The sequence below is a fragment of the Notothenia rossii genome (assembly GCF_949606895.1).
Source record: "Notothenia rossii genome assembly, chromosome: 10".
In the NCBI taxonomy this organism is placed as follows: Eukaryota; Metazoa; Chordata; class Actinopteri; order Perciformes; family Nototheniidae; genus Notothenia; species Notothenia rossii.
The window spans coordinates 28,126,250-28,148,754 of NC_136908.1; the positions used below are offsets into that span (position 1 = coordinate 28,126,250).

General features: G+C 40.5%; 1 protein-coding gene across 1 annotated transcript in view; it reads right to left on the reverse strand.

Moving 5' to 3' along the window:
* The window catches only part of carmil1 (capping protein regulator and myosin 1 linker 1), an 80,835-nt gene that overhangs the window by 39,039 nt on the left and 19,291 nt on the right, over nt 1-22,505 (reverse strand). The window contains exons 2-3 of the mRNA XM_079653552.1: nt 21,546-21,643; nt 8,066-8,116 (exon numbers count right to left, since the gene is read on the reverse strand). Coding sequence (XP_079509678.1) covers nt 8,066-8,116; nt 21,546-21,638 — 144 coding nt within the window. The 5' untranslated portion in view covers nt 21,639-21,643. The remainder of the gene's footprint in view (nt 1-8,065; nt 8,117-21,545; nt 21,644-22,505) is intronic.

A 22,505-nucleotide genomic window follows, 5' to 3' on the forward strand; every position in this document is an offset into this window, starting at 1 on the left:
GGACATGTCTCCATGCTCTAATTTTCAACTAGCTCTGTATTGTTCTCATGCAGCTCTTTTCACCCTGTCTGAAACCAGAGCCCAGTCTGCTCTGATTGGTCAACCGCTTAGAGATGTCCCGCCCCTTAGCCTATCACATACAATGTGTTTGAGTGCTTGTGTTACGTAGGATTTTGGCCTTTGCAGACCATTCACATGCACCTATAGAACACACTACAGGGAAGGGAGAAGCCCAAAAGCATAATAAGGCCCCTTTAAATTATTAATGAATGGACTAGTATTATATATAAGAATGCTTGCTCGTCAACGACAGACACATGTGGTGAGCACATTTGTGATGCAAGTCTGTGCAGATGGAATCATTTTAATTTCATGGATTAGAAGATATATTGGTATGAAGCTGGACAACAACGACTCGGGAATAAGATCAAACATCAGGAATGTCTTGTTTCTGCAGAAGAAAAGTTTGGAGCACAACCTCAAACACACAAACATTTCCGCTTGACTCAAGAGAGAGGGTGAAAGTAAAAATAACTAACTTATTAACTCGCTGCCAAGAAAATGCAAGTGAAAGGGAGGGAAAAAAGGGAGAGAAACAAATACAGGAAAAGAGGGATGGAATGAGTCACAATGTAGAGGAGGGATAGAGAAGGAAAATAAAAGACAGACCTAGAATGCAAAAATAGGAGACAGAGGGGAGGGGAAATGACTTTTATCTAAGGAAAACAGAAAAAGAAGCAGAGAGTAAGAGTGTCCCCAGCCCTCGCCTCCTTTCCTTGCCAGCTGTTAAATTCCACCATTGTCTTCTTTTTTTTACCCTCTGCTGCCTCTCGGCCGGGACAGTACACACTGAGAAACAAACCACCCTCTGTTACACACACACACACACACACACACACACACACACACACACACACACACACACACACACACACACACACACACACACACACACACACACACACACACACACACACACACACACACACACACACACACACACACACACACACACACACACACACACACACACACACACACACACACACACACACACCAGATCAGGGGTTAGCTGGCAGAGTTTAGCAGATTTGATTCAGGGGGTTATTTAAGTTTCTTCAGTATTGCAGTTTTTGACCTGTATCTTGACGTAATACTTTGTCCAATATGTTGAAGTCACGGCAGAGTCAAAGGCCTGCAGGTTGTTGATAGGCACGTTTTTTTACTTTTAATTAATGCATCAGCTAAGGAGAGTTTTCAATGTCAATTGATCTGCAGATTGTTTCCTCGATTAATTGTTTGGTTTATTAAGTGTCCGAAAAAAAGTGAAAGAATTTCCATTCTATTTTCTCCAAGTCCAAAGTGATGTTTGAGATGTCTTGTTTAACATACCAGAAGCTAAAGCAATACAGTGAATAGGATAAACAACCTACTTTAACAACTGATAATATAATGGATCATTTTTCTGTGGATCGTCAATGGTTGGGAAATATTCAAATTCTTCTTACGACATAATTGCTTTTGGAAAAATAGCAAAAATCTCATAACAATACATTGAAGACAGTTATTTTTTAACTTGTATTTATCATGTGTGATATACATTTTTCAACGGCTGTTGATAGGCAAAGCTTCTTATCCACCCAAAAGAGCATAATCATTTAATCTGCTGGGGATCTCTGGATTCATCTCTTGGTATACAGTATACAATGTCGAAAAAGAAAGATGTAACAATGAATTGCTCATAAAAATAGTAAAATTATATATTTTTTTACCAACTTCATATTATAGTTTCTGTGTAATGTAGCACTCCGGACTTCACAAAGTGGAGATCCAGGCGCAAATTAAATCTATCTTGTTATAATACCAGCAATATTTCAATCTATTATCTTTCCACTGAATTGATCTATAAGATTATTGATTATCTTGAATTTAGGCAGCAAAATAGTTCACTTTTTAGTTCACTCTAACTGAAAGGTTGGGTGCACTAAGGTTCAAAATAAACCACATTGGGTGTCTGGATTCATACTTGTGATGTATACTCATAAATGCTAGGCTGCGGATTTAGGCGTTTTTACTGCCAAGAGGGAAGAGGTCAGGACGGTCTTGATTCTGTCCTCAAAGACACTTCAGCAGGATGTGGGTTTTAAAAATCTGAGAACTTTAAGAGGCCTTGGCCCAACCGCCATGTCCAACATCAGAGTGAACAAAACTCTGCTGCATCACACTTTCCCATAATGCCTGGCCTGATTCACACACTGAGAAAGAAGCTAAAAACCTGGAGGCTTACCAGAGACATTAAAATAGAGGCTGAGAAAAAAAGGCGTGAGTCATTTTAGAATGCACTTAACCATAGGTTCACTTCTCCTTTTTTTTTTTTTAAATACGGGACTATGATGACCCATCATTTCTAAAGTGATTTCTGAAGCTTGAAACTAGGAAGTTCAAGGGTTTAGGCTTTAGTTATAGGTATTCAAATGTGAGGTTTAGTACGTTCTTAGCTCTTTGAGAACACGACAATCTAGAGAGACCTGTTCAAAGCATGTTTTTTTCTCTCTCTCTGTCGCTTGCCCTCCAGGTTGAACTTTTCTTCCTCTTGCTGTTTTCTTTTCCCACAGGCTGTTTTCTCACAGCTGCATTGTGGGTAAAACTATCAGCTGTCTCCATATGGTGGGACCAGTTTGCATGTGGGTAGAGAGTCACAGAGAAAGAGAGAAGGGAATAGAGACCCTACAATGTTGAGTCAGACAAATAGAGAACTGGGAAGAAGAAGTCAGGGAATAAATAAAGACTCAGCAGTAATGTGTGCAGTAAGTGCAATACGAGGAATAAAGGCAGAGATTAGATAAACAGCATGGTAAAAAGAGAAACGGTTATACTTTTTGGGGTTTTCCCTCTCCTGTAGTGTGTTATATAAGTATATATATTTGTGCATGTAAATGGTCTGTAGAGGCTAAAAAAAAAAAAAATTCACCCATCCAACAATTATTGAAATATTTCACCTAAACCCACAAATATATACCACATGGCACCATTTAATGTCAGATTCTAATTACAATCAATTTCACAACGTGCAATTGGCACGTTTAAACTGCATGAAATGTTGTGTTCAAACATTACAGAAGGAAATCAAATATTTTCCTATAGTGTAAGCGACTTTATGGATAATTCCCTAACTTCTCAGGTGGGGAAATGATCATTACCTTGCACGTTTGTGAGGTTATGATGCATCAATCATTTGGTTCTCTGTGTAATATTTTTACAGATGAGGACCAACGTGTTTTCTATCTATTTTATGTACAGCATACTGCAAAACTAAGGCCCCGTCCACACGGACACGAAACGGGTTGTATCTGCTACAGTTCTTTATCACAGTGGTTCTCAAATGGGGGTATGCGGACCCCTAGGGGTACGTTGGATTACTGCAGGGGGTACGTGAGATTTATTTTATGTTAATGAAAAAAACAACATAAGTAATGCATTTAAACAAACTACTAATTGTAGATTAACTACTTTATTCAAAGGTTTACAGTAATTATGGATAATAAAATGGGAAAAATAAACGGGGTGCTCTCTTTTCCTCTCCCTCTCCTGACAGCCCGTCAGTCTCGTGCAGCTCGCTGAACCTGTAATAAGTGACCCGACAGTCAAGAATACATATATTTATAACTAGTTTAGCTAGTTCCAGAGTAGATAAACTAGCCAAGTGTGTTAGGTCTAACTCTTAGTGTATTTCACTTCGCTCAACGGTCCGTCACAGCGGCGGAGCTGTGATCCGGAAGAGCTGCGTGTTCTCCGTCAGCAGCAGCTGATCTGATCTCTGATCTCTCTCTCCTGTCCGGTTATACTTCACTCGCGTTTTTGTCCAAATCTATCAGATCTAGCTAGTTCTCGCTAATGATATGACTGCCTAAACAATAAGCGTTGCTTGGCAACGGTGTGTGGCCGCAAAGTATAGCGCAGCATTATGCATATGTTTATACGAGGGGTCAAAATCCCATGCTCATAAAATGCTCATATTTTTTTCTCTTCATTCCCCACGCCCCAAAATAAATAAATATACAAATTGTAGGAAAAGTAACGAAGTTTGAGCAGTGTGGGTGTTATATTAACTAGGGCTGTCAAGTTAGCGCAAAAAAAAATTAACGCCACTAATTATTTTAACGCGATTAACGCATGTGTATTTTTTTTCCTCGACCGCCCCGTAGTTTCAGAGCGCATCGAGTTTAAAATATCATCTACAAGCTGATGCTGACAGCCCCGCTCCTGGCGCCTGCTTGTGGCAGACCACACTTCCACGCTCACCGGCAGGCACCGACTGGCTATTGGGAGGACCGGGAGGGTGTGTGGCGCGAGAGAGAGACCTTACGTGTATTGTTGTTGTTGTTAGCATCTGGTGCTAGCTAGCTGCGCTAACGGATATAAGGAGCTGTTTAAATGAAAACAGAGGAGCGACATTTCGCCACAACTGCGCCGAGCACTTCACTTTATGCAGGTAGCCAGACAGTGGGACATTGTACGAAAAATCAGCACACTCAGCACGGATACACAAGTTATTGAGCCGTTTCCGCTCTACATCCTGAACTCCTCCCTTCGATGCAATGCACTTCCGTTTTGGCGGACTGGGTTTGTTTTGCTAGCTAGCTCCGTTGTGCCGACAAAGCACTGATATCGCAGAGACAAAGAGGATATAACAATTACAACATGAAGAAAAGTGGTTTGGGAACTACGTGTGCGGTAGTTGGTTGCAATCACTCGAGAAAGCACCTGAACGAGTGGTTAGATAGAGAGTGCTACGACCACAAACCAGCACCCAGCACCCAGCCATGTTGTTCATTAAATACAGATAAACACAACAAATACTGCATGCATTGTATTTTTTAATATTATATATGAATATTTTCATAGTGATGTAATTGTGTGGGCTGCTTTTATATTTTAATTTGTAATACCTGTTAGGATTAAACATGTGATCTTTCTTGTTGAAGCCATTTCTTTAGTTTCCTCTCAACAATTAATTAATTCAGTGTTATTTATGTACAGTATGAGCTTAATATGAATGATGAACTGTGTTAAAAGAAATTGTAGCACTCTAAGGAACATATGAAATGCAATAATGCAATAACAGTGCAATAATTAAATGAAATTACATCAAACTTTATTTTCACTCAAACAGTACAGGCACATATGATATATTGCACAGCATAAAGAGATCATGTAAATTGTGCATTATGTAAACAACAGACAACTGTTGGCTCCTGTGGGCATGACCTAAATAAGGCAGTTTATTTTGGTTTTAAAATGCTGAGATATTTACTGCAGAACTGTAACCTTCCCTCAACAAAATCGTCAACAATTTTCGGGAGCATGTGGGCAAAGTAGAATGTGCGCAGCCTTATGATATGCCTTCAGACTGTCCATTGCTTTTCCATCTATTGCCATGGATTGAACGAAGTAGGAGCAAATTTTGCTGTACGTTATGCTGGGCCACGTCGTCATGTTATCCTCCCAGTTTTGCACTGAATTCGGGTGGGGGAGAGTAACGCCATCTCCAGTCAAAGAAGTAGAATCGTGTTCCCAAGCTAGCATCACTGTTAGCATCGAAATCGCTGTGTTTACACCAGTGCCCGTCTGACTGTTTACACCGTTTTACACCAACAGACGCTGTGCAAAATACTTCCGGCGGAAATGAAGTGCATTTGTGTAGGGTTATGGCGCTACCCGTGTTTTGGCGCGTAAACTTGTCTATAGTGTGCGCAACATGATTGCATTGTCCAGGCAGCTTCCGTTCGAGCATATGCCTTGAGTTGCGCGCGCACACACACACACACACACACACACACACACACACACACACACACACACACACACACACACACACACACACACACACACACACACACACACACACACACACACACACACACACACACACACACACACACACACACACACACACACACACACACACACACACACACACACACACACACACACACACACACACACACACACACACACACACACACACACACACACACACACACACACACAGGTTGAATTGAGGCGAATATTTGTAATGTTCAGAGGTTGTTGTGTTTAATATTCATGAGAATATGTGTCATTGTTCAAATGATAATAAACATGAGCATAAAGCATATTTGTCCACTCATATGTTGATAAGAGTATTAAAAACTTGAAAAATATTCCTCTAAGGTACATTTAAAACGGATAAAAAATGTGAGATTAATTTGCGATTAATCGCGATTAACTATGGACAATCATGCGATTAATCGCGATTAAATATTTGAATCGACTGACAGCCTTAATATTAACAGAGTTACACATTTTTCAAAACCCGAAGTGTAATAACTGCAGTTGCCTCCCTGTCAGAATAACAAAGATCCTCAGTGAAGCACAAGCCCATGTTTCTCACTAAATTGTAAGTACAACTTGTTACAAAGATCAGTTCAATGCAACTAATGTCGTCTTAGTGTTATTGCATGATGTTGAAATTGGTTTGCCATGAATTTAGTGATGGATTGTAAAAATTTGAAATGTACCATTTAAGTGTTTCTCAGTTACAATGTTGTTGGTTTAATAAATAAGACACTGATGGTGCAGCGCTGTACTGTACCTCTTTATATAGGCATTGTTTCCCTAACACATTGTTTTTGCGCTGATCAGGGGGTACTTGGCTGAATTTATTTTTCAAAGGGGGTACATTATTGAAAAAAGTTTGAGAACCACTGCTCTATCGTATGGACGGTTCGTCCCCACAAGGCCGTAACGGAACCGGGGAAACGTCCTATATGCCATAGACCTGCCTCTCCCCAACTCTCCTGCTCACCCCCGCGTCATTGCTGATGGGTTTCGCCAACAACAACAACAACAACAGTGTTCCGAGTGTTTCAAGCTAGGTCCCGGTATCTCGCAGGACAGTGCACCCAGCAGGAGCCTCCAGCAGACCCCCACGCACGGTTCCCTCGTCCCTTGGAAGAGGCGGAGAGGTGGGTGTTTTTCATCTGCTAGTGGACTGCCGGGGAGAACGTCCTGCTTGGGAGCCAGGCTTAGAGTTAGTGGCACCTGCCTTTTACAGCAGGAGCACAAGCTCGCCTTGGGGAGGGAGAAAAAGAGAAACAGAGGCCGCCAAAACAGCCAGAGCCCTGCCTCTCCCCACCTCTGCTGCTCACCTCCGCGTCACCGCTGAATCCACGCGAAGAATAACCAGAAGGGCAACCGGATAACCATGGCAACCATGCTCAGGAGGTCTTATTAGCTGCTTTTGATGTATTTTGTGGCGGAAGTACAGCGCCACTTACAGGCCCGGCATATGTCCTACAGTGTCTCCAGCAGGTCGAGCGGTCTCGTGTGGACGGACACGTTTTTTGAGCAGATACCGTGTGGACGGAATACTTTTTTGATATCGAATTCGGTTCGTTCGGATTTCGTCTCCGTGTAGATGCAGCTAAAACCCCTGAAGACCCGTCAGCCAAGTTAATCACACAATCATTATTTACCCAGCAACTGACTATGATAAGTTGGGCCTTTTTACCACTTTTTTGGAAAAGTAAACAAAAACAAAAAAGTGGAACAAAAGCACTGTTATGTGTGTTCTCTCCGAGTTTGTTCACACATTCCTCTGCTTGTGGAAAAATACATTCATATGATATCTTTTTTTTTTAAGTACAATAATGACAAACATAGACATGAAGTATAAGCCTGTATAGAAAGGTCCCCAAATTCAGTGGCATTCTTCCTCTGGGCACCAAGAAGGACAATGTGTGTTATTTGACAGAGTTTAAGTTACTGAAAGTGCTCACACTTGAAAAAACCCACAACTTGACTCTGGATGAACAAGCAGCAGCATGTCTGTCAGGAACAAATGACAAACATTCTTAAAGAGTATGAGGAATAAGTAGGGAAGGAGGAGAACAAATATAGATAACAACTTGAATTGGATGAGAAGAAGGGAAAGAATGAAGATGAAGATCAGATGTAGAGAGGAAAGCGAAGGTTGGAAGTAGGACATATTCAGAAAGATGATTTACTACAGAGATTTACTGACCTTAGAAGGGACCCGTGCTGTCAGCAGATAGGCTCGATGCGAGGCCAGGGCCTGAGGACAGAGAAGGACACATATTAGACAGAGACAGACAGAAGGATCAGAGATAACAGAATAAAAAAATTGATTTTGTTTGTAAGCAGCTTTGTCTTAGGGGGTTAAAACGGCCACTACCAATTAAAGGGTAAGTGGTTTGATTCCCAGACTCTACAGCCAACAAGACAAAGTGTCCGTGGGAAGGATACTTTACCCAAAACTGTTCCTGTAGTCATGAATATTAAACAATCTTAATCATCAACAATGTATTGATCACATTTATTGACATAGTAAGAGTTTGTTAATGTGGGTGCCGTTTCGTGTTGTTATAGTCTTCGAAAAAAGTTTGTTCACAGACATATTTAGTCATATTTGTACTGCCTTGAAAGAGTTTCATGGTTAAAGTTACTTTATTTTCTCCAATGCAGAAACTGCTGCATTAAGACCATTGATACACCTTCCATTTTTAGTGCTTCAGAAATTCACGACAAACATCTAAAATAATACACACTTTAGTAAATCATTACACACAATCATGTCACACGTTGTAGATCTACGATTAAATAAATACATGAATTGTTCATGAGACTGATACGGTAAAAGGTCTCACATGTGAAGGTTAAATGAAATGAAATAGCTTCACTGGAAAAGAAGCTGGCAGCTTGGCCTCAGGAGATGATTTTTCACTGAGAGGGATAATACCATATATTATCTTTCACCATGTGTTCAACTTCTGTGCTGGCACACAGTGAGCCCACATTGTGGCCGCTGGCTCAGCCGATGCCACTGTGTGTTTCCAACTGACCAAAGTAGTAATCTTTCTTTTAATCACAAGTGCATGAGTGTTGTGTTATGGTTTTAAAAAGGCGCTAGTCAGCACATTTTCACTGAAATGAAATGTTGAGAAAGAGAAAAATAGATCCAGGTGTAATAGAGTGGTGCTGTAAGAATGTAAATATAATAGCCAGAAGTAAAAAACGAACTACATCACGCTCGCAAAATGTCACTGACGCTAAGCTAAAGGCGGCTAATGTTCGGCGTGATGACGTTTAGTCGCCCCATTTAGTCACGTGTTAGCAACTTCTGTTATTTAGACACAAAAAGGCTCTGACACATGTTGAAAAAAATGTGAAAATCTCTTGTGTTTACACACAGATCTTATTTCAGGCATCTAACCAAAAACACGTTAAAAAAAGGCTTTGTGATGATTGAACCAAAAGTTGTAAACAGCTAATTCATTTTTAGGTTCAGGGACTCATTCCTGCAACACTCAATTAACAGTTACCCTCCAAAGAACACAGAGGTCCCTCAAGGTCACATTTGCTAAAGGTCGAAGTCATTGGCAGATTTAGGATTGTAGGAGATCCGGGGCTTAGCCCAGGAGTTGTTGGGGGGTGCAGGGGTAAAGTGCTACTTTTTACAACTGGGGGGTGGACCGAACATCCTTTAGGGGGGTCGTCGCCTCCTCTAGGGGGGTCCGGGGATATGCTCCCCCGGAAAGATTTGTTTTTAAATATTGAATTTAAAAGCATCAATCTGGTGCACTTTGAGAGCAACATTAACCCTACCTTAATAATACCTTAAAGCGGACCAAAGGCACTGGAGAACACGTATTCATTAACACCCTTTAATGAAGCAAACTAATGCCTTAACTCACTCAAATAAAGTTGTTTACTTATTTTGGTGAAACGAATGTGCGTAGAGTTTTAAAGGATTCGGATAGTCTCACCTTGATTCTGGCGCATTGCTTATCGTTTTATAAATCTATTCTTATCCACCATCTTTGTTTGTGAAGTAAAGAGTGTAAGAGTCACATTTCTGAATCGGACACTTAGAGTGGATGCAGTCATAGCCAATCAGATTCTGATACAGGGTTGCCTGTCAGTTCCGTTGCCTGTCAGTTCCGTTGCTATGGTTCCGTTGTTAAGTGTACTGAAACGAGAGCCGGTATAATTCCAAATTGGAATACGTTATTTTAGTGACTTTAAGGTAGACTGAGGTATGAAGGGTTAACGTTACATCTTAGGGTAATTTTTAGTCATGTTCTGTATACATACTAACATATTAGTGCTGTTACTCCATTTTTACTAGCTATAAAATTAACGTTACATCACTCTTTTTCACTTCTTACTCAGTCAGCCAGACTGCAGATATCTCCATTAGATTCACAAACCTGAAACATCATCCATTTCTTCACTGCTGGTGATGACATTGTTGTCAGCTGCTGATACTGCTGCTGCTGCAGCTTGTGGCGCCTTTTTCAATGAAAATAACTTTCTCATATCCATAACTTTATAGGCCATTAGCTTAAAACTCGTCAGGCACTAGCAGAGCCATATGGCGCTGGGCACTATGGATCACTTCTTCTTCAGGGCAGGGAAGGCTACACAGTACGCAGGCTACTGTCCCGCAGCGGCTGCCTCTCTGGTGGACTCCGGTACTGCACATTACTCCCGAGACGTTTTAAACAAATAAAAAATACACTTTTTTTTTTTTTTTTTTAAGTGAAATATCTGGGGCTTTTCAGAAAACATCCGGGGCTTGAGCCCAAGTAGCCACCCCCTAGCACCGCCACTGGTCAAAGGCTATGTCCTCCGTGACTGAGGGGATGCCAGAGCATCTGAACAACCTGCTCTCAGTAAAAAACATTCTGGTTCAGGTGTTTTACAGATGTAGCAGCAGGTTGATTCGTGTGAGTGAGCAGGTGAGTCCACATACGCAGACTACATAACTGAAAACAGATGGGTCCCAGTGATACATCTGGACCAGGATGCAATGCTAAAAGTGTTTGATGTACTGCACAGTTTCATTATTCAGACGATGTAAGGATAACACTGTGGGTTTGTAAAGATAGAAGTTTAGCTATAGTAATTGACACAAAATATTGATTGAATAAATATGTTAAATCTCAATCAAACAATGTGATCTTACTGTACGACATTTATGTTATGCAGCTCCATAGACAGAAAAACATGTACATTAGAAGAACACACAGAACATAGGCTACAGCTTTGACTCTGCATTAGCTAATAATACAACTGCACCATGTAGTGTTCTGGTATGAGATGTTCTGGTAATACCTTTGTAATGGCAATTTTTGATGTTCCAATGTCCTATATCCTATTGCCATTACTTCACAGGAGGGTTTGAGTAATCCAGACGCAGACACAAATAGATGAATTTCCGGTATTTTGCTGCAGTTTAGAATGATGTTTATTTTGCTTTACATAACAAGGTTTAACCTGTTAAACCCTGAGCCTGTTTTTCAGGTTTCAGGCTAAAATAACATTCCCAGAACAAATGACCATATCTTCCCTTCTAAAAGGGTTCAATTAATAATCTTTTTTCTCAAAGTAATGATAAACCTGTCAGGTGGATGTAGAAAAGTCAGATTCAATATAGATTTTTTTTATTTTAAAGAAAATTCAGATTGAACATGGTAAAAAAACTGTAAATTATAGTGTCCGTCCAAAAGATATTTTGTACTTATAGTGAAAACTAACCTTGGATGATGGGTTAGTAGACTAAAAGCTTTAGGAATCCAAAGTACAACATACAATAAGTACCCTGTATCAAGATTGATGCAAAACAAGTGGTATTTGACCTTTTTAGACAGATTTAGCAAAAACAAACCTCTTCTGGGGCCATTTGGGTGGATTTTTCATATCTCTTGCTCCCCTGCTGGATTTTGACATGTGACATCTCTTTCTAACCGTCAGAGCCAATGGACTCGAGGGGAACTCCCACATAGTCCTTATTTGGTCATGTGTGTGTGTTAGGCTGCTGCATTGCCAAGACCGGAAGCAGCAGCCACTCTGGTGGCTACCATTAGCAGCTAACCTTTGCTCTGCGTTTTTTACATAAAAATGGAATTATGGATTAAAAATAATTCAAATTATTGCCCAGAAACTTTATTAACCTATGGATTAACCGATTCAGCCACGTTTTTTCTCGTTTTAATGCCATTGAACACGTCTTTTGATCAGATTAACAGCTACGGTGAGACGATCTCCCTAGAAGCTACATAAAGGTACGTGTTGTGATGTCTGTCTTTGCTTCCCCTGTCGCAAGTTCGGATCACTCAGTGATGATACTATATACCTAAATAATCTGTGGAACCTCAGCTTTAAATCGGATATCTTGTATGTGCAGCTACGATAAGTAATAAGGGTACTTTTATCTTGAGTTCTGTGCCAATGTCCGTTAGCATTTTTCGCTAAGGGGTCATTTAGATGCCTCTTATGAGACTTGTGTTTTGTTTTGGTAAGAATGGTTTATATCGTCATTTAGCTGAGATTATTTCCGTTAATCTGGTATAACACATTAATAGGTTCTTAAATATTAAGATCCCCTGAGACACAGTGTCCTGGAAAAAAAAAACAGGGTCCCCGCCGGCGGGGACCTTGGGGCTTAACAGGTTGTATACTGTGTCAATAGTTGTGGTGAGCATCTGCCGGGCTGGTGGAATTGGTGTGCTCTTCCTCCTGTGTCCTCCTCTCCTGTCACCTATGACCCCTTTTATACACCCGGTGCAGCTAAACCCCACCACCAAGTGTTCAAAATAGTATTGCACTATACATATAAATAAAATAAACTGAGACACCAATAACACCCATAAAATGGCTCCTACAACCTTTGAGAACAAATATGAAAACTAAACTACAAACAAGTCATTTTATGGATATATCATTAAAGGTCCCATGTCATGCTTTTCCGGTTATTACCCGTCCCCTTGTGTGTTATGAAGGTTTTTATTCATGTAAACGGTCTGCAGAGTCAAAAACCCTCAAAGTACACCCTGTAGGGAGTAAAACTCTAACACAGAAAATACCTCCCCAAAACGCCTCGTTGGAGATACGTCACTTTAACAGTGTTTATATTTTACCAAAATGTTATATCAAGTGATATTTTATTTGCTCTTCTCTAAAGTTGTCAATTAAGGTCAGGGAAACCACAAGTCGGTCCCTTCTGTTCATTTATTTGCAAGAATCTTAAAGATTTTACATTGGTTCGAGCTACTAAGACGTGAACATTTGCATTATTGTATTATTTATTTATATTTAAATACAAATTGAGCTTTGGAAATATGTGTGATGAGTATTTTTCACTACTTTCTGAGTTTTTATGACCTAATGATTAGTTTATAATGAAACAATCATCAGATAAAACAATAATTAAACTAATCATTGCAGCTAGTAGGCTACATTTGTTGCTTTTTGTATGACAAAAAGTTGCATAGAAAAGTTGGTATAAGGTAGTGTTTCTCGAAGTTGTTTCTCTGTATTTCATTCAAGCTCGGCTCTGTGTGTGTGTGTGGAACGAGTCATTTCGTGCGCGAGCGAGAGAGAGAGAGAGCGTGCACCGGTACCGGAGATCATCGTTGTTAGCTTCTGGTGCTAGCGATCTACACTAACGGATATAAGGAGCTTTTTCAACAACAAGGTGGAGGAGTAAAGACTACAAAACTAAACAATTGTATTATGTATTTATTTTTTGGAGCACACAGACTTATGGAGCATTGTTTTCCTATCACTGTTCTAGCAAAGCAATTTTTTTATTGTTTTGAAAGGAATGCTCACATTCATATTGTTGTATTTAATAAATGTTAACTTGGCCCATTACGTGACTATTTGTGTTGACTTTTTTTTTTCTCCAAAGGGGGGGCCTGACAGAAAAAGTTTGAGAACCACTGGGCTAAGCTAACGTTATATATGCTCCGTCCAGACTCACAACAACGGACTACAGACATAAATAAACCAGCGACTGTATTCGCCATGACACAGACAGTCTGTGGTTTGTACTTGTTTAACTTTTGTCTAGTTTCTGAACAGATATGAGGAGCTGTGAGCTCTGAGTGCTAACAGCTAACCGCGGATGTTTTGGTTTTGTGGTTCACATTGAGATGACGTCATAGCAGTTTTACGCAGCGTCGCTCCGCCCACCGAACAGCCGATCGCCCCGCCTACACTGCGTTACTATAGTAACTACCCCAGTTACTAAACTGTAATGTAAACGCAGACTAAAGTGAGTCTGGCCTACCAAGGCCTAACTAAGCTGTGCTAAGCCGTGCTAGGTCCTGCAGTGGAATTAGATGAACATTTAGGCTACAGAATGATAGCAAAAGGGCTCTGTTATGATAAATCCCAATTCCTCATATTAGCCTTATATTAAACTTTGAAGAGGTTTCAGCTGTGTTTGCTTTTCTTTTTGGCTCACGGAAACATTTATTTTCAGCAGTTTACCTTCCTCTTTCAGATTTATGGTTTATTTTTCTTATGACGTGGTTCAGGAAACAATCTGTATTGAATTTCTTTAAACAATTGAAGCAAATCTGCCAGACACATCAGCATGAAACATTCAGCTTTGCATTTAGTTCTTAATCTGCTGGTGTACAGCTGTGGAATGTGGTGTGTGTGTGCTCCAGTGTGTGTGTCCGTGTGTGTCCCAACACCCTGTGGCTGTGAGTGGGTTGCTTGAGTCAAGTCTTGACAGGAGCCGACTGCAGTGGTATGTGGTCAAAGGAAAATAAATATGAAAAATACGAGAAAGAAAACGTGTTTCCAAGCACTTTGGTTTTGGTCACTTTTGGTCACCTTGGTTGACAGGATGGTTGAGTGTACCATCGTGCTTAGGTTAAATCAGAAAATCCATAAGGCTTTTGTTTGGAGATTCACACGCTCACACAGAGAGGTGAGTTCCCATACCTGCAGGTACATGAAATCAGAGAACCTGGCTCAGAAACACCCGCCTCTTTCCTAACTTTGTGCCTCGGCATTAAATCTATCCTACTGAAACTTGAGTGCAACATTGACTAATGACGGGATCAAACCACATTTAGATAAAAAGCTGAACTCAACATGTCGTCCTCAGGGTTGGGAGGGTAACTTTGTCAATATAATCAGTTACTGATTACTGAATACATGGCTCTGAAAGTAATCTGAATACAGTTACACGTCTTAAAAAAGGTAAACGTATAATCAGATTACTTTTAGATTACTTTCTTTTTCCATCACAGATGGTATGTTTTGGTGAACAGGAGACACAAAAAGCAAAAGGAAACTGAACATGTTTTTACTGTTTTAATGGATTATCAAGAGCACAACTGAAACATAACACAGGGCTCAACATTAAGGACTGCCCGATGGCCCGGGGCCATCTAGTATTTAGCTCGGGCAATGAAGCCTCACCTGCTGGTGGCCCGATCGGACAATCTATTATGCCAGTATCATGCAGCTCGCGGATCCAGTAATGAGTAACCCGACAGTAAAACTAAACATATCTATAACTAGTTATGGTAGTTTGAGAGGTAATTAAAATAGCTATGTGTGATATTCTAACCTGAAGTGTGTGTTTTGTCCGCTCACCGCTGCATGTGATCATGCAGCGCTGCGTGTCGACTCGTCAGCAGCAGCTGATCTCTCTGTCCCGTCAGATTAGACTTCACTCGCGTTTATGTCCATATCGATCAGATCCAGCTAGTTCTAGCTAATGATATGACTACCTGCTTATTAAAAGACACCTAACAATAAGTGTCGCTATGCAACTGGGTGAGGCCACAAAGTATAGCGCAGCATTATGCATTTGTTTACATGCCCACCGGAACCCCGAGGCATTAGCAACAGATCAACGCACAATCAACCCATACAGGACATCTCTTTCTCCACATTAAGTGTTAGACATTAGAATTGACTATTCTTTTCTGTCACATACTCTTCTTGTCTGTCACATAAGTGGCGCAACTGAAGTGGTATTGCGCTAAAGGGAAATTATTTTGACCAAAGAGATTTAGATTTGCCGGCTAACGGGAACTCTGACGTCGCCATTTTGTGTGCTTCGCGGATGCGCTCGGCTCCTCTCGACTGCTGCTCGGGTTTGCTCGGTCAGCTTCCGGATGAGGAGGCATTCGTTCGACCAACTTACAGTAGATAACATTACACACATTTTTAACAGGGGCCATAATAGTGTAAATAATGTTTGTTTTGGCAGTTATAACTGAATGTAATTTTTTCTACTTTTTTACATCTGGGAAGGCATTTGCCTTCATCAGATGCAGGGGTAGACATTAAGGGTAAAATGCCACTGGCCCTCCGGGCCGGTGGAATTGTATTATCACTGGCCCCACCATTGTAACCACTGGCCAGGAGCATTCGTCCCAAAAAAATCGACTTATAATGAAGAAAATGAACACATTTGTTGCAATAGTAATTTATGCACTAACTACATTACTACTTATACTACAACATTTGAATCATCAGTTCTTCCTCATTTCCTCAATTGTTCATATTTGGTTTATAAATAATGATATTGTGGTCATTGTTAAAAAATGTCAGCTATTATTATGAGTATTATTATTTGTATAATGCGCTTTCTGCCTTCCTGTCATTAGGAGTTAGAAATGTAATGGCTATGTAATAGATTAGATTAGAACCTTCATTCTCCTAAACTGCTGGGACATTTCCCTAAAGCCAATACCTTTTATATTTTCTACTCTTCACTTACTTGTCAGCATAGGTCGGCATTGATGTATAGAGCTGACAGAAGACCTTGTTTATATTGGCATCATATTGAGAGGTGCAGTGACGTGTCCTAAAACCAGGAAGTATAAGCTGTTGGTTTCCTCGACAAAAAGCAATGGGATTTCTCCAAAGGGTTTTGGAAAATAGCTGGAAATAAGGTCTGTGGAAAACAAACCTGTTTAATATAAATGCACGTTTTGTTCAACCGGATAATCTCCACATGTCTACCCTACTTTTATAATTTTCAAGTCATAAATCTAATCGATAGATTATAAAAGGGTTTTAGGACGCGTCACTGCACTAGAAGCCAACTCCATCGATCAAGCTGGCTGAAACGTTCTCTCCCTCTTCTTCTCATACTCCCTGTCACTCTCTTTTAACTCCTCCGGTGACTTTCTTTTATTTGAAGATTGTTTTTTGCCCGGCGCTTGGCCGGTTACCGCTGGTATTAAAAACATTTAGGCGAATGGTTAGGTGGCGCGATAGTCTGTAGTGAAGGAGCGCGGTCCCGCTCACGGGAGCCTGCTCGCGCTCCGCTCCGCAGCAAACAGCTGTTTGCTTTTTACCCTACAACGACAACCGACTCACAAAACGCTATGTTGTAGCGTTAATAAACGAAACAATTTAACTAAATTGCAAGTCAAAATACCAATACCACAGGACAATTCTTTTTTTTTAAAGCAATATTTTTTGTGGCCCGAGCGGGCAAGTGGAAAGTACGTTATGCTGGCCCGGGGTGTCTAAATAGTGCTTACGGGCCAGCGGGCCAATTATAATGTCGGGCCCTGAGATGGAAAGTGTCTTGACCAACAACTTAAGTATTTCTTATAGCTATGCAGGGCATGCAAGCGAGCAAACACAAACAAGAACAAACAAACAAGTGAAATGAAGAATAAAATTGAAAGTGTACAATATAATATTGTGGGGGTTCATCTTATAATTCAGTCTAGAGAATGCACCAGACAGCATCTACAATAAGACCTGCAAAAATCTTTTATTTTCTAGGGAGAGGCCCCCCAAACCCTTCGTGCCATTTCGTCCGCGCACATTTTTCAGGGCAATCTCTATTGGGCTCAGGGCTATCTGTAAATTAGCTTAGATGGCCCACAGGGCCCAAAATCCTTAATGTCATGCACTGTTAACATCTGAAACAATGCAACAACATAATGATCTTTTTGGGGATGCAGCTTGGGATGTGAGGAGTGAGGGACACGGCTTAGGATGGGCGTGTCCTGCCAGTGTTGGCAGGACATGAATTAAAATGTCGAACTCTGACTTCATTTTAAGGACATGTCGGCCAGGGATGTAGAGCTATATTTGTTTAAGCACCGGATCGGCAAAACAGGAGACTCTGTGCACCAGTCTGCCTTGATCTATGAATTAATGTCCGTGACACTCACAGTATCTGCTGCTGTTTTATAGAAGGAAAACCTCCTTCACTTCATGAAATCTCTGCAGCACCAGGAGGGAGCGGGAGGGTTAACTCAGTCTCTGAGAAGACGAGCGTGCAGTGCCTTTCACGCACCGCCTTTCACGCACCGCCTTTCACGCACCGCCTTTCACGCACCACCTGGCTGTGTTTACCATCAGAATCATAAGGCTAAAGGGCGACCGCAGGCTGATGTGTTTTAACCACACAAACCTCTACACACACACACACGACTTAAACACAGACTTTTGTTCCCCCATGTTTCGTTGTTATTGTTTCACTGAGCGGACCCGCCCCTTTTTTTTCAAACGCTCCCTTTTTTGGTCCATCTGCGGCGGTAAACGTTTTTGTGCGCTGTGATGATTCGGCTGTACCTTTAATAATGAATATTAAATGTTGTGAGGAAATCTTTCCACCAATAATTCCAATAAGTACTCCAAAATGTATTCACTTCAGGTTTACGAAAGTAACTGTAATCAGATTACTCGTTTTTCAAATGTAACGCGAGCTGAATACAGTTACTTGATTTTTGTATTCTGATTACGTAACGCCGTTACATGTATTCCGTTACAACCCAACCCTGTCCATGATTCACAGATAACAGATAACTTAGTATACAGCTGCAGCAGTATCCGGAAATGTTTCCCTACGGAAACTGATTTGGGAGCGTCTAGATTGTAAAAAGAAAACATTGTCAGTAAACTACTTTGCAGCAGTCAATGTTATAATGGAAAAAAGACCAGCCACAAGGCCAATTTGGGCCAATAATGTGAAGTGTGTGTGTGTGGAGGGGGGGGGGGGGGCTTATCCATTTCCTACCCCCCTACTTCTCGCTCCCTTGATGGACAGCACTTAATGTCGAACCTGCCCTTCACTTTGATCTCGTAGACACTGTTGGGAGGAGTATTCAGATCCTAGGTAAAAAAGAGAAAATATACTCAAATGTACTCATTCTGCACAATGGCCAATTTTATAATAATATAAAGTAGGAATAATTCTAAATGTACTTCAAGCATCAAAAGTGAAAGTACTCCACTGTGTAGATTAGAAGTGCAGGACTGCAATCTAACATATAAGCATCTCATGTGTACAAAGTAGATGTGAGTGTCAAAAGAATTATAGTGGAGTCAAAATAATATTATTTGCCACTGAAATATAGAGGAGTAAAAGTATAAAGTAGCAATATATGGAAATACTCAGGTAAAGTACAAATATGTCAAAAATGACTTAAGAAAAATACTTGAGTAAATTTACTTTCCAATACTGCAACTTGACATCGGAAAAGTTTTGGCACTTTATCTTGTAGGGTTGCAACGCTATCGCAGTAAAACATCAGTCCATAGACAGGCGAAAATACGAACACCTTGAAAGGTATTCAGATCCTTCTCTGTGGTCGTTCCTGCTACAGTAGGAGTCTCCAGGAGAACCATGTGCCATGATGACACACACAGACTCACGAGCTGGAAACAATACCAGTGCTGCTGGCTAAGATCTGGGGCTGTTATCTAGGGTTTTGCCTGGACTTCCTATTTCCTACCATGGGAAGTCTCATTATATTTTAGACAGTGTGTTTTCAACTTTGCCGCAACAGTTTGGGGAATGCTTTTTCCTGTTCCAACATGAAGCCTTCATGCAGGAAGAATGGTTTTCTTAGTTGGGAGTTTCAGAGCTTTTTTTTTTTTTTCAAAACTGAAATGTTGACTTTAATTAATTGTAATATGTCAACAGGTTTCACATTACCCTGTATTTGGTTAGTTGAGCAATAATATTAAGTGAAACCTATTTAAACATAAGATTATTAGTTTAAACTTAACAAATACAGGTGTGTGAAATCGGTTGACATATTACAATTCATTAAAGTCAATGTTCTGCAAAGAGCCGTGAACTTAACTCCACCAAGGTGTTGCCTTTGGGATGAACACCCAACATTAGTGGCTTTTGTGGCTGAATGGGAGCAAACACCTCCAGGAGGGTTCCAACTGTTTATTAAAAAATACAGTGAATATGCTGATCATACTTTTTATACAAACAGCATCAGTGGGAAACAAGGAAGCACTGGTCTGACATCCACAGACAGAGACTGGCCATCAGATGATGACTCACCGCAGCAGCAGCAGCTCTCTCAGACTGAGCTACAGTAGCCAGAGTCATTCAAAAATATTTAACAACCACATGCAGCCGTTCTGCGGGTGGACTAAAGACTCAGTGCTTAGCTCAGCAACAACAGAAGATACAGGCAACACATGAGAACTGAACAACTAAATCAGTCTATGCTGATCTCAATAAGCGTATTACTGTACTTCAAATGTGTTAATTTGGGGGCATCCCAATACAAAATGCTATATGATTATCAGATTGTGTACTCATAACGTTCAAAAAGCTGAGTATGGATCGCCAGATTTGATACACAAACGGGAGCCCTTTGTTAATTGTTGTGAGCAGTCTGTGATGATTTGCTACCATGCACGATAACTATCTATCAGTCAGTCAATCAAATTGTATATACAATTTATATCCCAATATCACAAATGACACATTTGTCTCAGGGTTTTTACAGCGCGTACAGCATATGACACACTCTGACTTTAAGACCTGCAGCGTAAAACTGTGCTTGCGGAGGGACTGAAAACTAATTACTGCTGCAGTGATAACTTGTTAGTTGTTAGGGTAATAAAATCTGCCTCAGCGAAGCATATTATGGTCTGTAGTGTCTGATAATCCTCCACTTCCTGGTTCATATTTTATATTCTCAACTGTAGCAACACACCCACGCCAGTGCAGAGTCGTTTTTTTAATCTTTAAGGAGCAGTAAAATCATTTATTCATGTAATAAATCCAGCAGCCGGACAACTTTTCTATAGAAGCTGGGCTGCTACTATTCAGGGCTAAGGACCTAAAACAGTAGTAGTGACCTTTAATTCTATATAATTCTAAGGCAGTTCCCTAAACAGGCTTCTTTTTCTGTGCCGACCTACAATCCTTTGAGTGGAGTACAAATACAATCTGTGGCGTTCACTCCAAGCATTTCAATGCCAAACCTCATTATTTAAACATTTTAGGACCATAAACCAGAAAGAAAAAACATATATAATCAAATTAACCCGGTGTCCTACAAAATTAGGTTTCCATACAACTAAACTGCATTCTCAATTAGTCTCGAGGGAAACTTATCTTCTACAGAATTATGGTCTCAGTTTTTAATACGGGGTTAATGCTCTTAATTAAAACAAGACAAAAAAGCAAAGAAAAAGAAAAAGCTTTGTCATGTTAAAAAAAAATCATCATCGTTTGGATTAAAGGTCCCATATTGTAAAAATTCCATTCAATTTCCCCATGAATCCTTGTGCAATAACGTAAACTACTGTACTGAATCATCTGCTTAGTGACTTACCAGCCAGATATTATTGACAATGCGTTTTCGTCATATGGAAAAGTAATTTTGTAAAGATCAGGAGGATGGAAATTCTCACTGTATTTAGAAAACTGAACAGCTGTCACTTACCAGCACTCTGTTCTCCACCTTGTCACCTTTGACCTCCAGCTGGACTCTGCGCCTCAGGGTCAGCTTCACCCTGCGACCCACCGCCTCCCGCATACTCTCTGCAACAGACAGGGTCCAGGGAACGATTAACACTGCAGCTGGGTCACATTACAACATATTACACAATGGGTGCAAGAGCTTCAGAGTGGAGAGTCTAAGGCCTGAAGCCCCGTTTCACTCCTGCTTAACCAGAAACAGAGCTGAGCGCCACACCTCTTATTCTAGCCAAGGGCTTCATTAAGGTGCAGATCATTTGGTGCTTATGGGTGCCTCACAATGGGGCCATGTCTATGATTAACCTGAGTATACAAAAACAACCTACTCATACAGTATTCACAGTTTCATAAGTGGAAGCATTAGTTCTTGCAGTGTATTCATTGGAGCTCACTGGAGGTTACAGTAGGTCAGTCTTTCTTGTTCCTTGGCATAGTTTTAAAACAACAACAATGCAGAATAACATAAATAAATGTCAGTTATTTATCAAAGACAAAAAACATAAATAGTGGGTACCCTCAACATTAGGAATTTGCAGATCAAGATTTTTGAAAGCAAGATTTATTTTTTACAAATTAAAGGGCTATGGCTAGATAGGAATAAGAATAGCATATTTAAAATATCACAAGATCTCTTGAGATGTATAATAAAACTAAAGGGAATTTATAAGATGTGCCAACGTAGGTTAAAACTTATCTCGTGCCCTCATTGGTCATGTACGCGTTCGTGTGTGTTGGAGGAGGGGCTCTGTTAGGAAGTGGCGGATTTTTTCCGGCTGTGTATTTTCAAATTCTAGCGCACTCAAGCTGGTTTCTCCAAAATTACCTACCCCTCCTTTAAATGATCTTACATTATTTGGACCATCTTGATCATCATATCAGTTATTTTGAAAAGATGTATAACATTAACTCTGGTAGAAGTATCAGA